The sequence below is a fragment of the Pongo abelii genome, chromosome 7, assembly GCF_028885655.2.
Source record: "Pongo abelii isolate AG06213 chromosome 7, NHGRI_mPonAbe1-v2.0_pri, whole genome shotgun sequence".
Lineage (NCBI taxonomy): Eukaryota > Metazoa > Chordata > Mammalia > Primates > Hominidae > Pongo > Pongo abelii.
This window is the reverse complement of record NC_071992.2, coordinates 79640001-79663290: the sequence shown is the minus strand read 5'-3', so window position 1 is coordinate 79663290 and position 23290 is coordinate 79640001. Positions and strand designations below refer to the sequence as shown.

The 23290-nt window shown below is 36.1% G+C and overlaps 1 protein-coding gene across 1 annotated transcript in view; it reads left to right on the top strand.

The window, feature by feature from the left end:
* Positions 1-14798, top strand: part of LOC100439228 (cytochrome P450 7B1) — a 206035-nt gene extending 191237 nt beyond the window's left edge. The window contains exons 5-6 of the mRNA XM_024251127.3: positions 6251-6426; positions 14204-14798. Coding sequence (XP_024106895.3) covers positions 6251-6426; positions 14204-14491 — 464 coding nt within the window. The 3' untranslated portion in view covers positions 14492-14798. The remainder of the gene's footprint in view (positions 1-6250; positions 6427-14203) is intronic.
* Positions 14799-23290: the final 8492 nt, after the last annotated feature.

The following is a 23290-nucleotide window of genomic DNA, read 5'->3' as shown; positions in this document are numbered from 1 at the left end:
GGGAGAGGAGTTCTTTGTATCTCAGTTCTACAAAGCCAGGCATGATGTGCATGTGGGCAAGATCAGGCAACATGGGCCAGAGGATCATACAGTTGGCTGAATTTTTAGCTTCAGGATAAGATATTATGAATGATAATATTAATAATTATTATATGAATATGTGCCTGCCACTGTGTTAAGTGTTTTATGTATATTGGGTTATTTAATTGTCAAGTATTATTTTTATTCAATTATTGAATAATGAGGTTCAGAAATGTTACTTAACTAACGTAAGTCATACGGCTAGATAGTGGCAGAACCGGAAGTTGATGCCAGATCTAACTTTAATGCCTACCCATAATGACTGTCACCTCAGACAAAAATGCTCTAGAAATGGACTGGAGACTTTGACCACTATTTTTTATAAGATATATATTACTGATTCTCAAATGCAGTTGGGTTTAAGGGTAAGGATAGAACAAGAGTTTCATATTAGAATCTTGTGGGGTTTTTTTAAATAAAAATGAACTTTTTATTTTAGAATAGTTTTAGATTTATAGAAAAGTTACAAAGATAATACAGAACATTCCTATATACCCCCCACACAGTTACCCTTATGAACATTTTACATTAGTGTGATATGTTTGTAAAGATTATGGGTGTTATTTTGAAAAAGCTCATTCAAATATTATAAAATAATTGTGTATTCAAAAGCTTAAAAGATTACATAATTCAGACAGTAGTGAAGTTTCGCAACATCCTCTCTTCTAATGAGGATTTACAGAAGATATAACTTTATTCAGGAACTTCTAACTGGAGGAAGTGGGTGAAGCATCTTCCACAAAGAAGTACATCAGAAACTCAGGGATGTAAATAGTGAAAATTTTATATCTAATGTAAGGAAACATTAGATATATAAGTGAAAAATACTGATATCGATGTTCATTGGATTTTCAACTCAGCACAAAGCTAAGGTGGTTAGATAATATAATGAATGCTGGAAACAGAATCTGAAAGGATTGAAAAGCAACTTTAATTAAAATGCAAATTATTGTATTTAGATCTAAATATCAACTTTGTAAGAATAGGATGAGAAACATGTGACTCAGCAGAAAAGGGTTTGAAGCAATGGTTCTTAGCCTTGATTGCTCATTGGAACCACCTGGGAGGCTTTAAACACTTTGCATACCTTGCCCCACCCTTAGAGATTCTGATTGCATTGGTCTGGGGTGCAGACTGATGGCTTTAAAAAAAGCTCCCTAGGTGATTCTAATGTGCAGCAGATTCAAAGCCTCTAACTGAAAGGTTTTAGTTAGTGCAGTGGTTCTGATTCCATTAGACTGGAATGGGGCATTCATTTTTTTAAGCAATCCCAGGTGATTCTAATGGGCATCCAGGGTTGCTGATAATCTCTGGGATATCAGAAAATTTAAAACAATAGTGATATTATTTCAAAAATCTGTTGCTCATCTGCTCCCAGGAAATAGTAATAGAAGCATGGTGTCTAGGGACAGAAATTAATAATTCTCTCCTTTTCCAACTAAAATAGTACACACCTAGTTGTGCCAAGTCTTAAGAGGCACATTGACTAATTGAATTCATCCAGCATGGCAAAGGCTAAACACCATATCATCTCTGACACACAATTAGAAAATGGCATGATAGTTGTCTTTACATACTTTGAAAGGGTTATTATGTGGAAGAATGATTAGACGTTTTTGGCCTGTGTGTTTTATAAAGAGTGGAAATTAAACGGAGGAAAATTTCACCTCAATATGAAAAATGGCTTTCTACTGAAATGGGCTTTCTGAATGCTATCATTGGAGTTATCCAATTAGAAAATGTGTAGTATCAAATTACCAAAGGAGTAGATTTTAAGTGTTCTCACCACAAATAACTGATCAGTATGTGAGGTAGTTGCATATGTTAATTATTGGACTTAGCCATTCCAGAATGTATGCGTATTTCCAAACATCAAGTTGTACACCATAAATATATCCAATTTTTATTTGTCAAATAAATAAAAGCAACTGTGCAATATCTTCAGTAGGATCTTGGGAGCATTCCTGTTTATATGTGTCTTCCAACTTTGAACTACCTAGATTGCATTGTCCATGAAGGCCAAGTCCATGTGCTGTGTTCCTTTTTCACACCAGCAGCAGTGGCCCAGTGCTCCAAGCAGAGTAGGGCCTTAACAAACATTTATGGAATATATGAACGCTGAATTTACATGTCTGTATTTTAGCAGTGAACCAAAGACTGTGTCTGAGATGCAGAGTGAAGATAGGCATTTGTACCAATTCAGATTTATTTTTAACTTTACTTAAGATATACAATTGTTGAGCCAAAGATTAATTATTTTGCCTCAAATTATATGATTATCACAATTTCTTATTTACCTTCTCAACTATCTTGAAGACAGTTATGTAGAAATGCACATACACATGCACACATCATGAGCTTCACTCCATTCCATCACACCTTCCAGAGCATACCACCTCCATATCCAACCCCTCTCCCCCTTTTATAACCACCTTCTCTTTAAGATCACCAAGTGTTCAGCCCCAGTGACTGCAGCAGGGTCTGGCTGTTCATTTCACTCCATCCATTGCTGCTATCCTCTGATCACCATGGCTAATCAAATGGCATGCCAGCCTGCACCAATCATTAAGATGACCCAAATTAACAGCCTGGCCATGTCACAGTACATTCATTCCACATATACAGACAGGGCCTAAGTGTGAGGCAGAAACCCAGATATGCTTATTTGTTTTTGCATTGTAACATGCATTATTGATTGTCATGAGCTGCTTTAGTGCTTTAAATCTGCAAATGAGAATCATCCATCCCTTATTACAGCCAGAATTGAGAACTGAGAGCAAAAGAGAATATGTACATGCCTTTTTTAACCATAATTTTTTTATTTGTTATTTTTCTTCACAATTGTGTTGTAAAAGATTTTAGCTCAAGACATTCCCTGGCATTTCACTTAGAAGGGATACTTAATCAAAATAATTTTGTATCCTGAAAAGAGAAAGAAGTCTTCCCTAGCCAGGTGAAGAATGTAGTGCATGCTCTGAATTGTGAGATCATAGAGGGAATTTTGGAATCCAATTTCCTAGCATATACTGGTCAGTAAAGCTCAGTTCTTAACAACTCACAGGCAGCCTTATCTTAATCACAGTTGCAGTTGTTGGCACCTTGCATTGCCTGGTGTAAATTTTATCTCAAAATATTTGCATTCTTGATGGTCATTTTTCGACAATGCACTGTAATAATTAGAGTCCTATTACCTGCTAAATGTTAGTATAAATTAACAATCCATTATACACAATAAGTTTTATAAAACATTTACAGATAGAGATCATCTTTAATTAAAATTAACTTCCATATGAAAGCCAAGTGCATTAATGACTCACAATGACCTTTTATTACCTGCAGTCCCCTGTTTTGGCTGGATGATTGACAGCTTGCTGTTTGGCTACCATGTTGAATTTCAGCTGACAAGACTTTTCATTTTAACTCAATTTGCCCGCCTATCACAAGCTGGTGGCAGGCCAGACCCAAGTCACCCAGCTTTGCCTCAGCAGCTTGCTCTAGTTCTCATTAGTACGCATTTATTCAGTGGAAATTGGAAGACAAATGCTTGAAGGCATGTGAACTAAGTATAGCAAATTAGGTTTAAAGACTGAATATTTATAAGTATATGGAAAGTTTTTTTTTTTAATTCTAGAGCGAATTGAGAACTGAGTGCTAGCTTTGGTATAAAAGAAATTAAGATAGAAGGGGGAAGATTCTAAGAATAACAATACTATAAGCTTTTTCTTTCCATTTTGGAAACATGTAAAATCTCTCTGACAACACCTTATCAAATAAAAACCTGGCTTCTCTTTCATGCAGTGCTCGCACAAAGAAGTTTAGCACCTCATGTGTGAGAAGGGGGAAAAAATGAGGGTCATGTTCATTTGTTGCTTGGTTATCCCTTGGTATGTTTTAAATTGCCTTGTTTGTTCGGCACTAGCACAGAAACAGATGTTGCTCTACCGTGCAGGATAATTTACTGTACCTCCTGGTGCAGCATGGAAGTCCTCCCAGGGCCCAGCTGGTCTGTCAGTGGCACTGGCTGGTGTCTGCTCAACTATGACAACTACAAGTAGAGGCTGCAATTTTTTTATTGTGCAGTTGTCATTCTTCTCAACGTATAGCTCTGCCTGCATTCGTACTGGGGCTGGTGGAAAAGCTGCTGGCTTTTGTGTCTGGATGTTATTCTGCAGAGCCACGTAAAGCTCTACTCTCCATTGTTGATAATAATGCAACTCATTACTTTTGTCTTCTATTGATTATCAGCATGATGGCTCAGAGCAAGAGCCAACCTCATCTCGCACACATAACTGGTACTGGAAGGTAAAACAGATTTGTCACTTACTATCTGACTGCTAAACCACACTTTGCGCTCCATTATTGTGATTAACTTCTACATAAGATATGCTTGCCCAATTGTCATTTGTGATACTGCGGTGGGCGCAAGCTGCCATGCTTACCGAGAGCACAACAGCCAATCAGATTTGACCATGTTATTCGGACTGTTATATGCCTGCCCTGTCACAGCAGCCATCCCACAATTATTTTGCTTTTGTGTTTCTTCTTCCCACACCCCTACTGGACTTGTTGAGTGAACAGCATTGCTACATATGTCAGCTACCATTTCACACCACAAGCTAAAAGGATGCTGTGCTATTGTTGCTCCAACAGAGCCAGCAGCGGTACATGGGAGGCCGAGCCTTGCTTTTCACCACAGAAATGTTGGTCCTTGGTGTCCTGCCAGCTGAAATCCATCGTGTCAGGTGCCTTGTGGCTATCTGCAGTAGAGCCCATGTTCCAAAACCAAAGTTCTTTTCTGGCCTCATCACCAACAAACCGATTTGACTCTGCCTGATTATAATAACGAAGGCAGTCCAAGAGAATATGCACTGCCCCACTGTACGTCACATTGAATCACCACACTGGCCACACAAAGCTGACCGCAGCCTCATTTCTTTAGACAAATGCATGCTTAAGGAAAAACCTCCTGGGAGAAAGCACCCAAAGCTACTTGATAGCCTTATGCAGGCTGTGCATAGATTTAAATTTTACTGAAATAACATTTATTTTTATTTTTGGCTGATGCAAGTCCTCACGGATGGGCCTACCTTTAATAATCTAATAATTGGGTACTCTGTGTTTCAGAGCTTTGCTGAACACTGAGAAACGGGGCTCTGTGTGTGTGTGTGTCTCTGTGATTTCTAAATTGCAAGTCATAAACACGACCATTTGTTATCATGTGAAGGGGGAGAAAACTCCATTTGGGCCTTTTTTTTTCGTATTGCTGATTAGAGAGAATCAAGCTTTATATTCTAGGACCCATTCATGCTGGTGGAAACATAGTCAGTTTTGATTATGAAGGGAGAGATGCAGACCTAGACAGGAGCTACACGCTGATATGCATGCTATCAGAATGATTTATGCAAATTATGCATATTATTCCCAAAGGAATTCCTCCTCAAACTGCCAGGATAAATTGCCGGAAATTAGCCATAAAATCTGTCGTACTAGGAGCAAAAGGTGAAGGCCACTGGGAAAGGAAGGACATTCGGCTTCTGGAATCTTCCAGGATATGATGGTGCCTGTTATTCTCCCTGGATGCTGAGGAAAATATGGTTTTCTTCTGAATCCTCTAAAAATATTTTCCTTTTGAAAATTTTCCAGCAAATGTTGACTCACATTTTATTTACAGCTAGCATAAAAGAAATTAAGTGTTAAGCTGTCTCAGAAAGCACTACTACAATTACTTTACTATTAACTGCCTAAGTGGTTATTAAATGGCTAAGCCTGGCTTTAAAGGATCAGACTTCTAAAGTTTTGTGGAATGACTCACCAGCTGTGTATTTTAACTGGGATATGGTTTTAATTTCAAACATATATACCCATAACACAACATTCCTCTCTAGCAGATCATCCTCTCCTACAAAATCTTAATGACTTTCTGCCCAGGTACAACACTGCTGCCTTCTACCTGTGAAATGCCCCCAAGCCTTGCTGGAGCCAGACCACTGCCCCTGCTCACATCCTGTGCACAGCCACCCTTGGCTCCCTCTTGGCGCTCAATGTATGTGATGAAGAAACGGTTTCCTTTTCAATCAAGGCTATTAGTAATGAGCTTTTGTTGCAAACTGAGAGCACTTTTCAGGACCAGCCCTATCTTAATAAGCTATCGTTTGTTTTTTTCCCTCAGAAAGCACCATTTTTGAAGCTTTACGACTGTCCTCATATTCAACCACCATTCGTTTTGTTGAGGAGGATTTGACTCTCAGTGCAGAGACTGGGGACTACTGTGTGCGAAAGGGAGACTTGGTAGCCATCTTTCCTCCAATCCTACATGGTGACCCTGAAATCTTTGAAGCTCCAGAGGTAAGTAAACATCAAGCCTATGATTGCTACTTCTTAGATCCTGCGGGCACATTCCTCTTCCATCTATCTCTTCGTCTTACCACTTTGGTCCAGAAGGGGTTTGAGGCAGCTTGATGGTTTCTGCTTTTCCTCCTAATAAGAAAGCTTTCCTCTTTACTGAAGTGTTCCCTAAGGATATCTTTGAAAGGTTTCATGATCTATAACGAGAAATACAGTGATGAGACTAAATGCTAGTTGCTTCAAATGAAATGGACATTGCGCCTTGGCCACTATTACGTTTTGGCCAAAATTTCATTTTGCTTGGTGGAGAATTATTGAAAACTATGGAGGGCTAGCTATTGACAGGTGGCTTAGAGAATAAATGATAATAATTATTTTGCTAAGTGTTTCCAAAGTGAGGTTGACTGTTCCAAAGTCAAATAGTATCATTGCTATAGTTAAGCCCATATACTTTTCCACCTCTTATGAAAGGTATGTGCCCCTTCTTGATCAATTAGTATGGCATTATGAACTTGAGATTGTAAAGCTGCTGCTCACCGGTGAAGCTCTGAGGGTAATTGTGTCATCGCCTTGTGTTTTTTTCTGAAGCTGGAGTTAATGAATATCAAAGACTGGAAATTAATCCACCCTGGTTCATCCCTTAATACCACTTCAGAGATTCACCACCTGCATGCAAATTGAATGCAGTCCTATTCTGCCTGTGTGTCTCAGGAAGTAATGTTGCTGCAGCAGTTTTTGTGTGTAAAATGCCTTTTTTCAAAGGGAAATTGTGCTGCTCTTTTTGAGCAGTTCATAGCTGGACCACCTCTAAATCTAGTTTCTAAGATAGATGTTTTGCATCCAGGCTGGATTACAATATTGTTGAATTTTGAAAATTAACAAGAGAGCAGATTCAAATACAATTAGAAAATTTGCATTTATTTCAGCAGCAAAGGTGAATGACTTAAGTGTGGGGGGAGTGTACATATAGTTTCTGTGTATTTCAGAAGGAGGGACATTGTATGAATGACAATAACAAATAGGTTGCAGAGTATTAGCAAGTGAAGGAACATTCTGCAAACAACAGGCTTTATCTCCACATTTGTAAGTATCAAAGAACAAAATTATATTCAATAAACAGGGCAAATGAATAGCCAATATCCAATATCTGGAAAATATTTTTAATTTTTATTTTTATCTACAATTCTGCATTTATTTAATTTCAACTTACTATTTTCATTATGTGATTATTCCACTAGTCATTAAGTTTACTATTCATATCATGATGGTAAAATCAACGTTAGTGTTATCAAGAAACAATAAATGTTTACCAGATTGCCACTGTCTTTATATCACTGTGCTTTGCACTCCTCTTATGTCCTACCCTCATGATGAAAAATACCTTGATTTAGACTTTTAGGAACTTAAAACTCAAAGTTAAAAATCGAAAGTGTGCTAATTTATATTTTTTTCTTTTGGAATACTCAATAGCAATGCCCAAACTTTACATAATAAATCAAATAGTAATCAGAAGGGCTTGCCTCATACAAAATCTGTGGCAGAACAAAATTGCAATATTGTGAATACTGATTTAGCATCATTAGGGTAGCTTTAACATGAGTTGATGAGCGCTCTCTATTATTTACTAGATTTAACATTAGCCAATTATGACTGACTAATGTTAAAATTAACTAATTTATTGTCATGCCATTGTTTCCTCAAAATTAGTTGGAGAATGCTGATAATATCTGGCACAGAAAAAAAAATGATATATCTCAGAGCCAGTTTTATAGAATTTGGGAAGGTTTTATCATTCACTGTATAAACATTTTCTGAGTGACTACCACTCTCAGACATATTGGTTATTCCTTTGATTCTTAACAACTTCATATGGCAATAAGTAGATGCTACAGGTGCTCTTAAAACAGATGCCCATCCCAAGCCACCATATATTAACAGTAAAGAAAAGGAGATAGTTCTGGAAAAGTCTACTATGAGCCATTTGTTGCTGAGAGCATGGTTCAGGAGCTCATCAGAGACACATTCATTACTACCTGCCTTTTGTATCCAACATACCTTGAATGAGAAGACCAAGCCTCAGATGTTGATAACAGGCAATAGGTGTTAGGCCAAAAATATAAGGAAGGCACATACAGGGATAGTTATTCTTGGAAGACAGAGAGACAAGAGCCTCAGCAGCACACAGATTCTCCCAGCCCAACAAGGCATGGTTTCAGAATTTCCAAGCTCCAAAAGACTCTAAAATTTGGCATTCCAAAGACAGGCCATGGTCTTGCATCATACTTGAGAGCTATTGGATCTGCATCTCCCTATTCCTGGAATGCCTCTCCTTATTTGTGCACCCAGCAAGCTCCAAACTACTCCACAGGAATCACCTAATCACCTCTTTGTTGACAGTGTGCCTGATTTCCACCTCGTTCCTCAGAGAATTTGCCATTGCTCACACTGTGGCCTGTGTGTACCTTTGTGGGGGGGCATAACACACAGTATTTTGCAATTATTTATTTACTTGTCCTTGCTCCCATATGCTGTAAGCTCCAGAAGAGGAAGGACTATGTCATTCCCATCTCTGTATTCTCAGTGCCTAGCACACAGGAGGCTGTACACATAAGTTGAATAAATAAGGGGATGCTTGGATAGATAAATGTACTGAGAGTGAAAATATGCTTCAGTTATAATTTTAAATCAGGACAGATATTGCACATTAACATATGTACTGGGCCTAAATGGATCAAATAAAGAAGTGATTTGTGTACAAATATAGCAATACTATTAGGAGTGTTGAGAACTATGGCAAAAGGAGATGCCAGGAGACATCTAAATAGGACCACTGGCTACTTCTGAACTAGCCCTCAGCTCTTGCAAGCATTTAGACCTAGTTTGGTGAGGTCATTTTGATTTTTTATTTAAAATAACCTGAAAAAATAGACTTTTGGATGAAGGTTTGAATTTTTAAATATTTGGAAAAATGAAGTTTAAAACACAATATCTTACAATAAATAAAAGGTGTTTGGGGACTTAATTGAGCCTATAAGCTACCAACATGTAACCTCTATATTAAGAATTATTATTTCCCTGAATATTGGTTGTTTAACTTATTGTAATGTTAGCCATTCAGGTGGCTCAGTAGTAAATAGTGATGATTTCTTTTCTGCCACAATGCAAGATACAGAACTGGAGCTATAGAGAAGCTCCATAGAGAAGATCAAATCTAAATCTGTTTGTTGGCTTTCCTAGGTCCAGAGGTGCTGAGGAATAAAGGGAAACCTGGTGACATTGTGGGGTTTATAGGGAAAAAACGTCAGACATTTAAGATGGCAATGCGTTATATAACCATGTAGGTAAAGAAACAATGGTGAAATAACAATGTAATTCCAAAGCCTTTGGAATGTCCCCCAAAAGCTCTGAAGATGAAAGATCTTGTTTGTTTAACCTAATGCAAGTCTGCCCTATCTACTTCTTAGAGTTGTTGAGATAATAAAATGATTAATAAATTTGAAAGCCCTTGAAAAAATTCTAAATCACTAAAAGAATTGTGGTACCAATTATTATTTTGATTATTGCCACTGTTCTTAGAATGACATGACAGATGAAGAAGTACTCTCAATAATTTTTTATCTGTATTGCAAAATGATTCCATTTTGCATATATGCAAAATGCTGCCATATATGCTGCCATAGTAGACTTAAAGGAAACAAACATATATCAATTAATTACTATCCAGGAATCACTTTGATGGGCATAGTGAGTGACAAAGAAATAAAAAGGCCTCTTCCCCTACAAACTTGCAGTATAGAGACTCACCCCTGTCACATAGCTAATTTCTCATAGTCAGGTGCTTCCTATTGAGAAAAGGTTTCTGCCATACCAACAAATTGACACTTCATACCTACCATATTGGAACTAGCAGTGTGCTGGTAAACCAGGGCTCTGAGCCCTGATTTGTAGTGTTTGTCAATTTTCATGGTATAAACTACCCCTTTGGCCAATTTCATGTTACTAATGTGAAGACCCTAAACAGAGAGTCAGGAAGAGATGTGCATACTCTGACAAGCTGGTCAAACTGTCTGCAGCACACTACCAATTTGAACCCAAGTCATGAAGATAAAAAGGGACTTCTGTACTCTGCCATCTTGCTAAGGGGCAACAGTGTAGTTCCTTAGCCATCCATTCAAAACACTGACTTTTTTTATTATGAGAAAGTCATATCTTTCGTCTAATTTATATTTGTCTAATTTATATTCCCATACCCAAAATTATGAATTGAGTGGATTCAAGACATGATCCTATTGTGTGTCACCTACTTCAGCAAGACCATGTTTTATGCCTTGTAACTTCAATGCTTTACATACAGGAAGTGCTCCAAAAAAATCTGTTGAACTGAACTAAACATAGTATTTGGAGAACACAAATTAGGGTGTTATGCAATCTTCCTTTGTCACGAATACCAAAATCTTTTCTCTATCCAGAAAATTGTGTCCTCTATCCAAACTTGATTTCTAGTGCTTCAATATTATACAATTTTCTACTATTTGTAAACACTGAATATTCATTGACTCATCATACTCTACATATTTATTTACTCATTCAATATCTATGTTTTCTTCAAAAGCTTGAAAATGGTTTTTAAAATATACTTTTTTCTCATGTATTTATTCATTAATTCAACAAACATATATGGAACCTCTACTATGAGAATAGCATTGTGTTGAAGGCTTTAAACATACAGAGATAAATAAGAAAATGTGATAGCTCCAAACTCCTGGGATTTCTTGGCTCTGCCATCTCCTGTAGGTTAGCTCTGTCTTTAGCCTGGTAGCAGTTCCAGACATCATAGTCACACATGATGAGGTCCAGAGGTGGAAAGGTAATCAAACATTTCTTTTTGTTTTATTTTCTTCACAGAAAGGGGACTTCTCCTAGATGCCCCCATAGATTTTTCCGTTGTAGCACTCACCAGATTGTTTCACAATTCTATCCCAAACCAGTCAGAGACCAGAACAATGTAATTACCAAGTGCCTAGACAAATTTTATTCAGAAGAACAATGTTGGGGAGTCAACTGCAACAATCATTAGAGGAACAATGAGGAACTTCCGTGTCTTATACCTTCTCTTGTTATTTTTCTATTCTCATCTATTTAATTGACTCTCTTTAATTGTGAAGCAACAAGCTTATTATGGTCACTGTAAAGAATTTCAATCAGCGGCCGGGCACAGTGGCTCACACCTGTAATCCCAGCACTTTGGGAGGCCGAGGCGGGCAGATCACGAGGTCAGGAGATCATGACCATCCTGGCTAACGCGGTGAAACCCCATCTCTACTAAAAATACAAAAAATTAGCCGGGCGTGGTGGTGGGTGCCTGTAGTCCCAGCTACTTGGGAGGCTGAGGCAGGAGAATGGCGTGAACCCAGGAGGTAGAGCTTGCAGTGAGCCGAGATCACGCCACTGCACTCCAACCTGGGTGACAGAGCGAGACTCCGTCTCCAAAAAAAAAAAAAGAAAAAGAATTTCAACCAGTTTGATGAATTCCAAGTTTAAGTTTTTCCAAATGAATGGGTACATCTTGAGCTTCCTGTACCTTTGTTCTGTGTCACTGTGACCCCAGAATCTCAGTGGTGAGGTTATTATACCCCTTCCTTTTTCAGCTAAAACAAAACTATATCCCTAGCAGCTGACACAGGCCCTTCTTAACATTGGTTCCTGCTTAGGTTTTCCATGCCTAGGCAACAGGGCAAATTGCAAATAAATTTTAACTAAAAATATATTTATGCTCCTGCACCCTTTGAACTTGGTGTTGGTCACAGAGCTAAAGACAGTGGCCATTTCCATTTTAGTTTCATAAAATAAACAACCGAATAGGAATTTCTAAGATGTTTACTATGAGAAAATTGAATAGAACATCCTGGAAACTAGAGGGATGGTGTTACTCGTTGAGTAGAAATTTGAGGGAACTGAATATAAACACTAGCTGAAGGTCATGGGTAAGGAGCACTCCTGCATCACGTGTTGGCTGTGGGCCTCTCAGAGGTTAGCACATTCATTTTCACAAAGAGGAACCAGAAAACCATCATGATTTCTGGCTTATTTGTTATATCAAGACACTAAAAAGTCATAATCCAAGCTAAGTTTTCATTTTGCATTTGCTGGCTCAACCAGTGGGGCTACAGTGAGAGGCTTCCTAATAAATCATATCATAGCAAAGCTCACTTAAACTGATTTGGGTTAGGTAGGGAGCTCTTGGATAGAGGGCCAGTCTCCTCAGATTGGTCAGCGTGAAGGAGGAAGCAGCAGGACTAAGCTCAGGCAAGCAGGCCTGAGCCCCAGGAATGGAAGAAGTTCCCCAGGAGAGTGTTACATTTAGTAACTCTATCTCCAGTGACCTTGTATGTCAACAAAGGGTGTCCTTGTTCATTCAGCATTGATTAAATACTGCTTGGATACATCCCAGAACTATGGTAAAATACGTGTTTTAAAGGGCTCAAATATTCGCTATCAGGAATTGAGCAGTTATAAAAATGCAGATAAATTTTGCCATTATCATTGCATCCACTTGCAAGTTGGAAGAAAATGGGAACTACTGAGAATTTTTCTAAGGTCAAATACTTATCAAAATAAGTGTTCTACATAAATGAGGACAAACCTAATACTTTTAAAGGAAATGGTTCACTGTCATTAACAACACTGACTTTGAGTGAGAAAATTAAATCATTTGTAATGAATTCAGAATCTATCCACATATTGCAAGGTTTTCACCTTAACCTGAAATGCTTTGGATCTGACCTACTTTTTTGCATTTGACTTCATGTAGTTCATATCAAAGTTGTGTGTGAGCAGGTCTAATGTTAATGAGCACCAACTACAAGAAATACTTGGTTGTTTCCATGCAAGCCACGGACATTAATTTAATCAATGGCTTAATTCACCATAGGCTAAAATAAGGTCACTCAGTCCCCTCTAAGAAATTCAAGTGAGAGTTGAACCATAACCCTTTGGCAGCAAGGCAAAATTAAGATGGCAGGCCCAACACTCTAGGTAAAGCAGTCCCATGATTTCCTGTAACAAACTAATATAACTTATTTATGAAAACATATCAGAAACACCTGCCACCCTAGAGTAAACTCAAAGAGAGCTGATTTTAATAGAACTTTCATAGAAGAAATTAACTACAACATCAAAAAACAAACAAGATTGATTTGGGGGCTTAGTTCCTCCCTAGTGCTTTATCTGAATCTTATGATTTTATATTTGTTTAATCCAAACATCAGCACCGGATCCTAAACTCATAGTTCTCATCTATCAGTAGCTGGTGGGGAAGGCATAAGAGAAACTCAAATTAGGAATCCACAGTTAGGCAGCTCCTGTGGCTAGTTAGGATTCATCAGACCCGGGTAACAATGGCAGTCTCACCAGAGCCCTTGCCTTCTACCTAACATTGGTATAATCAAGTGCCCATATGTCAGGACCCACCTTAGGGAGCAAAAATAGCGATATTGCCACTATACTTGGGAAGCTCAACTTAGGAGAAAAATACAAGTGGAGAAAAAAAGTCATACAGCTTTTCAGATTTCACTTTGATATGGGAGAAGTAATTTCCTAGTAATATTTGAGTTTTTTGAAAGTTCATACTTAATTTGCACTCAGCCAAGTTTTTCTGGTGTTCACCTGATTAAAAGGAGCTTTTTAAGACAGGCAGAGAGAGCTAGCAACTTTGTGGACTTGAACTCAAACTATTTCTTGTAAAATGTTAATTTTAACACTGTATTCTTCCTTACAGGAGTTTAGATATGATCGTTTTATAGAAGATGGTAAGAAGAAAACCACCTTTTTCAAAAGAGGGAAAAAGCTGAAGTGTTACCTAATGCCGTTTGGAACTGGAACCAGCAAATGTCCAGGCCGATTTTTTGCACTTATGGAAATAAAGCAATTGTTGGTTATACTTTTAACTTATTTTGATTTAGAAATAATTGATGATAAGCCCATAGGACTAAACTACAGCCGCTTGTTGTTTGGTATTCAGTATCCAGATTCTGAGGTTTTATTTAGATACAAAGTGAAATCTTAGAGAAGCTAAAAGGAAAGAAAATAAATCTATCAAAATTACCCTAAACATCCTAAGCTCATCTATTTCTTTTTAATTTCTGCAAATGTAATTGATTTATTTGTTTAAAAAGTGCTAATTTCTATTTTATCTGATATCAATCCAGTTTGTCCTTAGTCACAAAGCCTATCATAATATAAAACAGGATGGTGGCAGGAAAATGGACATCAAAATCAACTTAAGGGTAGGCTCAAAACAGGGTTGTTGTTGTTTTTTTAGTTTCTCCTTGTTGTGATTTTCACCTGTTATAATAAATGTACCTTCACACCAATAGATTGTGCACTGTGGAATTTAAATCACTCAAATTATTCTCTAATATGTAAAATTACACTTTGAACTACTAGAAAATTGTGCTGGAAATGGACACAGTCTAACAAATTCCAAATTCTCACAGAAGGAAATTGAACTTCCATGAGTTACACTGGATGAAAATGTTCCCTTCAAGTATAGTATCAATAATACCTATATTTCCAGGGTATGTGTGCATTAAACAAATTTCGCAGTAGATTAAATGCTTCAACTTCACTTCAATATTTAATCATGCATAAATGTTCCTTATTACTTTGTATACTATGGCTCAATAGAACAAAATTTCTGGTTACATAAGACCTTTCATGTTCAAGTTAGATACTGATAAGATTTAATGTATAAGAAAACACAGAACCTATTATATATTCAGAAATTGCCCTAGACATTAGTATTAGGTTTATTATGGAAGCAAATGTTGAAATAATTACAGCATTGATTATATCATTTGGCTTTAGTATAAACTATACAGGTTATGCAAATATTGCAATTAACCCTTTCCTAAATGCTTTCATATATGTAAACTGAGAAGCTAGATATAGTATTTGGTTTTGATGTCTCACCTTTTGGATTTGGAGTTCATGTGTTCTATTTTGAATTACAACATCATGTAATGCAGTGTAATTTCATATGACACATCCAGCATTGTGTCAATAATTCAAAGATTTTTTTTCAATTGAGACAGTATCTGGCTGTGTTGCCCAGGCTGGTCTCAAATCCTGACCTCAAGTGATCCTCCTGACTTGGTCCCTTGGAAACCTGGACTACAGGCATGTACCACCAAGCCCAGTAATTCAAAGATTCTAATATCAGAGTACCACATGATTGGCATCTGATATAAATGATGATGCAATATATAAGCAGGCAAGGCAGGTAATAAAGTCCAGTTAATTCATGCTTCATTAATTGGAACTTCTAATATTTCAGAAATTTGCTACTGTTTTGAGAAAAGGAAACTAACTTTAAAAATAACATTACAAAATATTTACATTCTTAATAAGTAAATAAGATAGTCTAGCATTTATTTTATCCTTCCTGAAGTGCATGTTCTGAATGTTCCTTCAGTGAAGGTCTGCTGGTGCAAATTCTATTTTTGCTTGATTTAGTGTGTCTTTATTTTTACTCTCCTTCTTAAAAGATGGTTTTGCTGGATGCACAAATCTAGATTGACAGTTATTTCCTCACAGCACTTTGAAGATATTGCCCATTCTTAAGGTATCCATTGTTGTTATTGGGTGGATAGCCGTTAGTGAGTTTAATTACTCAATAGGCAGTCTGTCTCTTCTCTCTGACTACCTTAACATTTCCTCTTTGTCTTTGATGTTCTTAGTTTCTTTCTGTTTCTCATGCTTGCATGTCCTGCTGCTGCTTGAGTCTGAGCACAGGTGTCTCCCATCAAGTATGGAATCTTCTCAGCCATTCTCTCTGTGAATATTACTGTTCTCACACTCTACATTAGATCCTCTCATTCTACATACATCCTTTGATCTTTTCTCACCACACTTTGTATCTCTAACTTACACTCCATGTAATTTCTTTAGATGTCTCTTCCAGTTACTTCTTTGAACAGTATATCTAATCTCTCCAACTCATCCATTGAGTTTGTTTATTCCTTCTTTTTGTTTTAACTTCAGGTTTATCGAGTTGAGTGATCATTCTCCTTATACTCTTTAGTTCATGATACACAATTATAATTGGTTCTAACAAGGTCCCTCTGGCTTTATTTACTTCTGTTTTGTCCCTAATACCCACTTTCATACCCCTTCCTAATATCATAGGCAAATATTCTAATGTGTTTGATGCATGTCTTGGTATGTGTATGTTTTCATGTAACATATATTATCTTGAGTACCTATTTTCCGTAAGTTATAGTCTTCCTAATTTTCTTATGAAGCTCTGTGATTTTAAAGATATATTCATATTTCTGTAGTATATACATAGTATACTATTATATTTAATCTATTGCTTCTAACTGCTGCACAGCAATCCATAATGTGCACACATTATGTTTTAATGATCTAGTCACCCAGTGATGGACACTGTCAGTGGGACAGTTATTGTGGGACGGAGGCCACAGCAGAACTTAAAAGCTTTCCCATCACCTATCCTCACACTACTGTGCCTAACCATCTCAGCCCAGGGCTGCTAAAAGCCTTGTCCCCAAGCCCCACCCCCCCCGCCCCCCACCACCCCCCCCCCACACACACACACATTTAGTCCATGATAACTTTAATTCTCCCTAAGATGTTATAAATTTGTTATGTCCCATGCTCAGATCCATCCAATCCTCTCCATTCTGTAGGGTCTCCAAGGTTGATTTTGAGTCAGAGTGTCAGTCTCCAGCTTGTCAACCTTCATGTTTTCCATTTCACTGAGTTTGCTAAGTTCAGTGATTACATTTTTCAGTTTTACAATTCCCTTTTGTTCTTCATATATGCTGGTTATTTTTTATAATATCTTATACCTTTGTTATAAACTCAACATCCTTTTTCATTTCTTCAACTGTATGAAGCAAACGTTTTAGATTGTGTATCTGATATTTCCAAATCATTGGTGTTTTGTGGACCTAATTCTGTAGTTTATGTGTTTTGCTGTCACTGTTACCAGGAATGGCTTGTTTACTGAGCCCATGTTCCTTGGATTTTTATCTCTGAAAAATCTTTAGACCTAGATTTAAAGTTCATTCCTCAAGAGAGAATTTGTATTTGCATTTGTCAGACTGCTGATACTACTACCAAACTCAGATCACCTTAAAATTTCAGCTTGATTATCTGGGAGTGGGGAGGGAACGCTACATAGGTATTGTGGTTTCTAGCCCTAAATCAGGTAGAATGCAACCATATTATTAGGAATAGACAGGGGACACATTTGGGGGTTCATTTTTTTGTTTATTTTTACCCAGAGCTAAGACTGAGACAGGCAAATATACTGACAGTTTTGCTCTGTGGAGCATAGTTTCTTTCTAGTTCAGCTACTGAGTATGTTGTCTCTGCAAGTTCTTGGCTTTATGCAAAGGCCTTGGATTACACACACACACACCCCCCAGGCCCTAGCCTTTAGTCCACCACAAAGCATACTCTGTCCTTTTTGTACTTGGACGTCTAGTTCGCCATGTTGCCTAAAGTGGAAGTTCCATATTTTTAAATTCAACTTAGTGGTACACTTTTGTGATGTTAAGGCACAGAGAACACAGGAAATTATTCCATTCCAATTTCTGCTTATTTTATAATTGGAAATGTGTACAGGAATTTAGAAATGGGAAGTAAGAATAAATGAAATGGTTGAGAAAAGATTACATAAAAGGAATGAATAGTAGAACCAAAACAAAACATTGAGAGTCTTGTGACAGTGTTAAATCCAGTAACTAAATAGTATTTACAAATAGAAAAAAATGTCCTGGACAAATCAGTTAAAAGATGCAGATTCTGGCTGTGACATAACTGGCTTATTATTAAACAGTTTCCCTCTCAGAGCTTCAATGTCCTCATTTGAAAAATAAAAATAACAAGGCCCTTTGACATCAGGGTTCATTGTAACAATTAAACACAGTAACATGTATGGATTTATGGTATAATGCAATATACCAATGCAAAGTTTAATGAAGATACTTAAACAATGTTGTGCCTTTAAAAAATTGCTCTTGTATATTGTTAAAGGGAACCATTTTTTATAGTCATTTGTTAATTCATTATTCATTTATTCAACCAAACATTTATTGAGCATTTTCTCTGTTCTAGATATGATTGATGCTAGACACTGGATTGCCCTTCCCCTTCAAGAACATACTATTTGTTAGAGAAAACAATACGTAGGCAACTAATTTATTATAAATGCAGTTGTAAGTGATAAATTCATCTCTTTAAAACTATTTTAAAATTCTGATTTATCACTAGTTCTAACTAGCCTTCCATCAGTCATTCCAAAGTAATGGTCTGTAATGAGAAATCACTATGTATAATTATACACAATAAAAATATATACAACAGGTATTTTGATAATATGATAAAGTAATTAAAACCAAATATAGTCATTGAGGCTTAGAATTTTTTAAAACTATATTATATATTGTAAAATCCCATCTTTTTTTTTTTTTAGATGGAGTCTTGCTCTGTCGCCCAGGCTGGAGTCCAGTGGCGTGATCTCAGCTCACTGCAACCTCCACCTCCTGGGTTCAAAAAATTCCCTTGTCTCAGCCCTCTGAGTAGCTGGGACTACAGGCACCCACCACTATGCCTGGCCAATTTTTGTATTTTTAGTAGAGACAAGGTTTCACCATATTGATCAGGCTGGTCTCGAACTCCAGACCTCAGGTGATCCACCCGCCTCGGACTCCCGAAGTGCTGGGATTACAGACATGAGCCACCACACCCGCCCCCATCTTTTCATTTTTATAGCTTCACCTAAGTTTTGAATTAAAAGAAAGAAATAATTACTACTCAAGATATTGTTTTATATCAATGACCAACAGTAATGAAACACTCAGTTAGCAGAAACTAAAGCCCTGAAGTGGTTAAGAAAAAGCTACCTATCACTAAATCAGGCATGCTTATAAGCAACCTAGAAGAAAACTTTTATCTGCCTTGTTTTGGCTTTCCTGGCATACTTCCTTACTTCATCTCCATTTTATAATTAAGTTTTGGGTCACAAGTCTAAGGCAAAGGAGCTTCCATACTGAAAATCTACATTTTTAATGCTTATTTTATCATAAAAAATAATTTGGGTAACATTTTCTGCAAGCGACTTCTAACTTAACAGTAGAAGTTTAAAACTGTTCAAAGACCAAAGCACAAAATTTATCTAGGGTTTGATCCTAGTATAAAAGAATGGCAATAATTATGTGAACAAGAATTACATGCGCTTAGAATGTGCACTTTTTAACCTATTAAATTTGCCAATCTTGCAAACTATTATTTACTTGCATTGCATAATTAGATACTCATTAACATACTGTATTAAGAAAAAGTTAGCAAGCCAAGATGACATTCTCTGTAGCACTATTTTAAATTATAATGAATGATCACATAAATCTCTTTAGTATTTATCTAAAGTAATTATTACTCTACTTCATTTGTTTATCTAAATCAGTGATCATTGATGTTTGAACTTTTTGGCTTAAATGTTTATTTTGTTTATACTACTTGCTAGAGTAAAATAAATTTAATACATGTAAAACTCTACACAATTTAAAATAGGTTATAATTTGTCAATACTTATGTTTTAAAATATTTTTAGAAAGAGGAGTGCTGTATATTATTAAAACAATTTTCTGAAATTATTTAATATTATCTTTGATTTTAAAATGACATATATGTGGATTTACAATGAATCAAATTGTCTTAAAAGATGTCAGATAAGAAATGCAAGTACTTTGCAAGTCTAATACTTAATGTTCTTTTATGTACAACAAAAATTTAATAAATTAACTTTTAAAGCACAGATGACTGATTATGTCTCTTTACTGTCCTACTAGGAACATGTTGGATAACAGAAGATTTGATTACAAAAGAAAATTATTTGGAAAATAATTTTGCTCTCTGAATATCTCCTCATCTCCATTTCCTGCCCCCGTACACATATATTCTTATCATCTGATGCGCTCCTGAAAGTATATTAACTATTTCAGAGTATGTTTCAATATATTTTAACTTATTATTTATTTGTAAAATAACAAACTCAAAAAAATATCACTAAGTTTTAAAATGTTTATTCTAGGCAGGCTGACCTGGCTAGGTTACAATTCTTAATTATCACTATTAGTGTGGACAGAAGTATAAGCACAATAAATGGGAGAGAGTTTTCAGTAGATGTAATCTTTGTCTTCAGCAGATCTCTTCTCTTTACCCCAGATAATGAATAAAGCTGGGTAATATTTGGACAGTATTCTATTTGTTCATAAAACTAAAATAAATTGTAAATAAAGCATATACTACAGAATGGTGGTGATGAAAATGAAATGTGGGTTTTTAGTAACCCTATGTACAGTATTTTACTGGGACACTGGGCTTTTCTCAGAGACACTGGTGTGAGTCATTAACATTTTACAGGAACTGGCCTGAGACTCCGTGAGAAGTCGGCTAGAAGGTGTTCCTGTTCATTTGAACTAGTCAGCTCAGTATTGTTTATTTACCAACTGGGATAAATTATGTCACTAAATAGGTAACCTGTGAAATAATCATCTTTTGCTTTCAACTTTATTCTAGATTTGCAGAACCTTCCAGAATTAGCAATGATCATGTGAATAATAATGTGTATTTTCTTTTCAGGATAAAAAAATGCCCAATGGCTGTGCTGTGTTTTTTGAAAAGTGCTTGACACTGTTTACTGTTGTTTATTGTTAATTATTTACTGTTGATTACTTTTATAAGGAGAGACATGATATATCACAGACTACACAAAAAGTAAATGTTGAGAGATATAATCATGAAGTATTTTACTTCCCTTACAGCAAACTGTGCTCACAGGAGAAACTAGAGGAATGGAAATAACAGGTAAAGGTATTACTATCTAACGATTCATCACTGAGTCAGATTTAAACATTTCTAAATATGAAACATATTAGTTGGAGATTCTTATTTGTATGCAAGAGAATATTTACTACACATAACTTTTATTTCTAAGAACTAGCCATCGTAGTTAACAAAAAATCTGTATTATTATTGCCTGATAGATACCAAACTTTTTAATAAATGCTTTTGTTTTTTATATTAAAATTAAGGTTTGAATGAAATTACTTCAATTCCGTAATTCTAAGGACTAATGAGTTTATTTAAAGTTTTATAAATGTATTTGTTTTCTACGTCAAATGGAATACCGTTAAAAGTATTTGTAATCATTGAATGTTTTATAAGTGAAAACTACACATGTGGTAGTACTTTCTTCATACTGAGCAATTACACATTTAAAAAAACTTTTTATTTTGAACTAAGTTTAGACTTAAAGAAAAGTTACAAACAGTTTTTATTTTTCAAGAAGGAGGTACTCGGACTAAACAATGCTTGCAGAAAATTAAATTAAGGAGTGGTCCTAGAACTTAACCAGTTCAAGATCTTAGTCAATTCTTGATATTTGAGGATAATCGTCCACATCAACTACTCCACGGGACAACATGCTGTAAATCCAACAGAGGAGCAGGGATAGTTTGAGTGTGTGAGCTACCCACATCTTCCATAGGCCAAATAATTGTTTTGTTTTCATAAACCGTAATTTTGTAAACTTTTAAAGGAGCTAACTTTGTTGAATAATTACAGATTTTACTTAAGTTCACTCTCTTAAGAAATCTACACTTTAAAGAGATGTACCTCTGATGCTTCTCCAAAGGAAATTAAAGTAAGTTATTTAGACGCAGGTATTAACTGACCCTGCTTCCCAATACATCAGGCATTTAATAGATAGATATCCTTTCTTCTTTCCCAACTCTTCACATTTCTGTGGAGGCCTGCTTAGGAAAATCATTTCCTTCATCAAAATCTTAGATGGAGAGCAGCGACTCAGTCAGTCTGGCATCTGAATTTTGACCATAGTACCACTGCAGAAATAGACTGCACATGGCAAATGTAGCTGTACTTACTTGATTAGACAATGCATGATGTATTATTTTGACTAGTTAGGTACAAAAACTGAGTCTCTCTCATAATCAGAGATTGTTTATCTCTTTTGAAAAAGTGGATAAGTATATGTAACAGAGAAATCCTTACACCAAGTTCTTCAGTAATTGCCAGAGCAGGATAAATGTATAAAATGAGGTTAGGCCATGAAACATTTTTATGTTTAAATTTAAATTCTCATCTCTAAACACCTCTATTAACAGGAGACTTGAGATGCAACCATCCTCCTAATAAAAAAATGAAACCTTTAAGATTGAGAAACGTTTGTAAATAACGGATCCTTTAAATATCTCTGAACTTTATTCTAAAACTTATAAGGAGAAATAGTAATTGCTTTATATAACCACTGATACCATTTTAGCATTTGATGAAGTTGTTAATTTATGGGTGGTTAGCAGTTTATGGCTGTCATTAGTTTTTCAGTTTGGTCCACATTAGAAATCTATTTTTCTTTTTTATTTTAATCTCAGACAATTTATATAAAGATATGGTTATGTTTTATCTAAAATGTATCATTCTTCTATAGCATTTCAAATTATTCACAGATCATAGTTCTTATATGTGCATATATGAATTTAAAAATACAGCAATAAAATGCTTGAAACAGACTATAAATTTGCTTCATATTTTATTGCATCTCTGAATCAGGTTGAGGAGACAAGGGCAACTATGGTCTTTGGGAAAGAATTAACTCTTTCCCAGGCTGAGAAGGAGAATAACACATTGTGCATAATTAAAGCCAACTCCCCATCCAAGCATGGTGGTGACTTGTGAGCCTTGTCCATCATGTATGTAGTGGGGTTGGGGATGGTGAGGATTGATAACTGCCAAATCCTCTTTTCCTCTGCAGTCT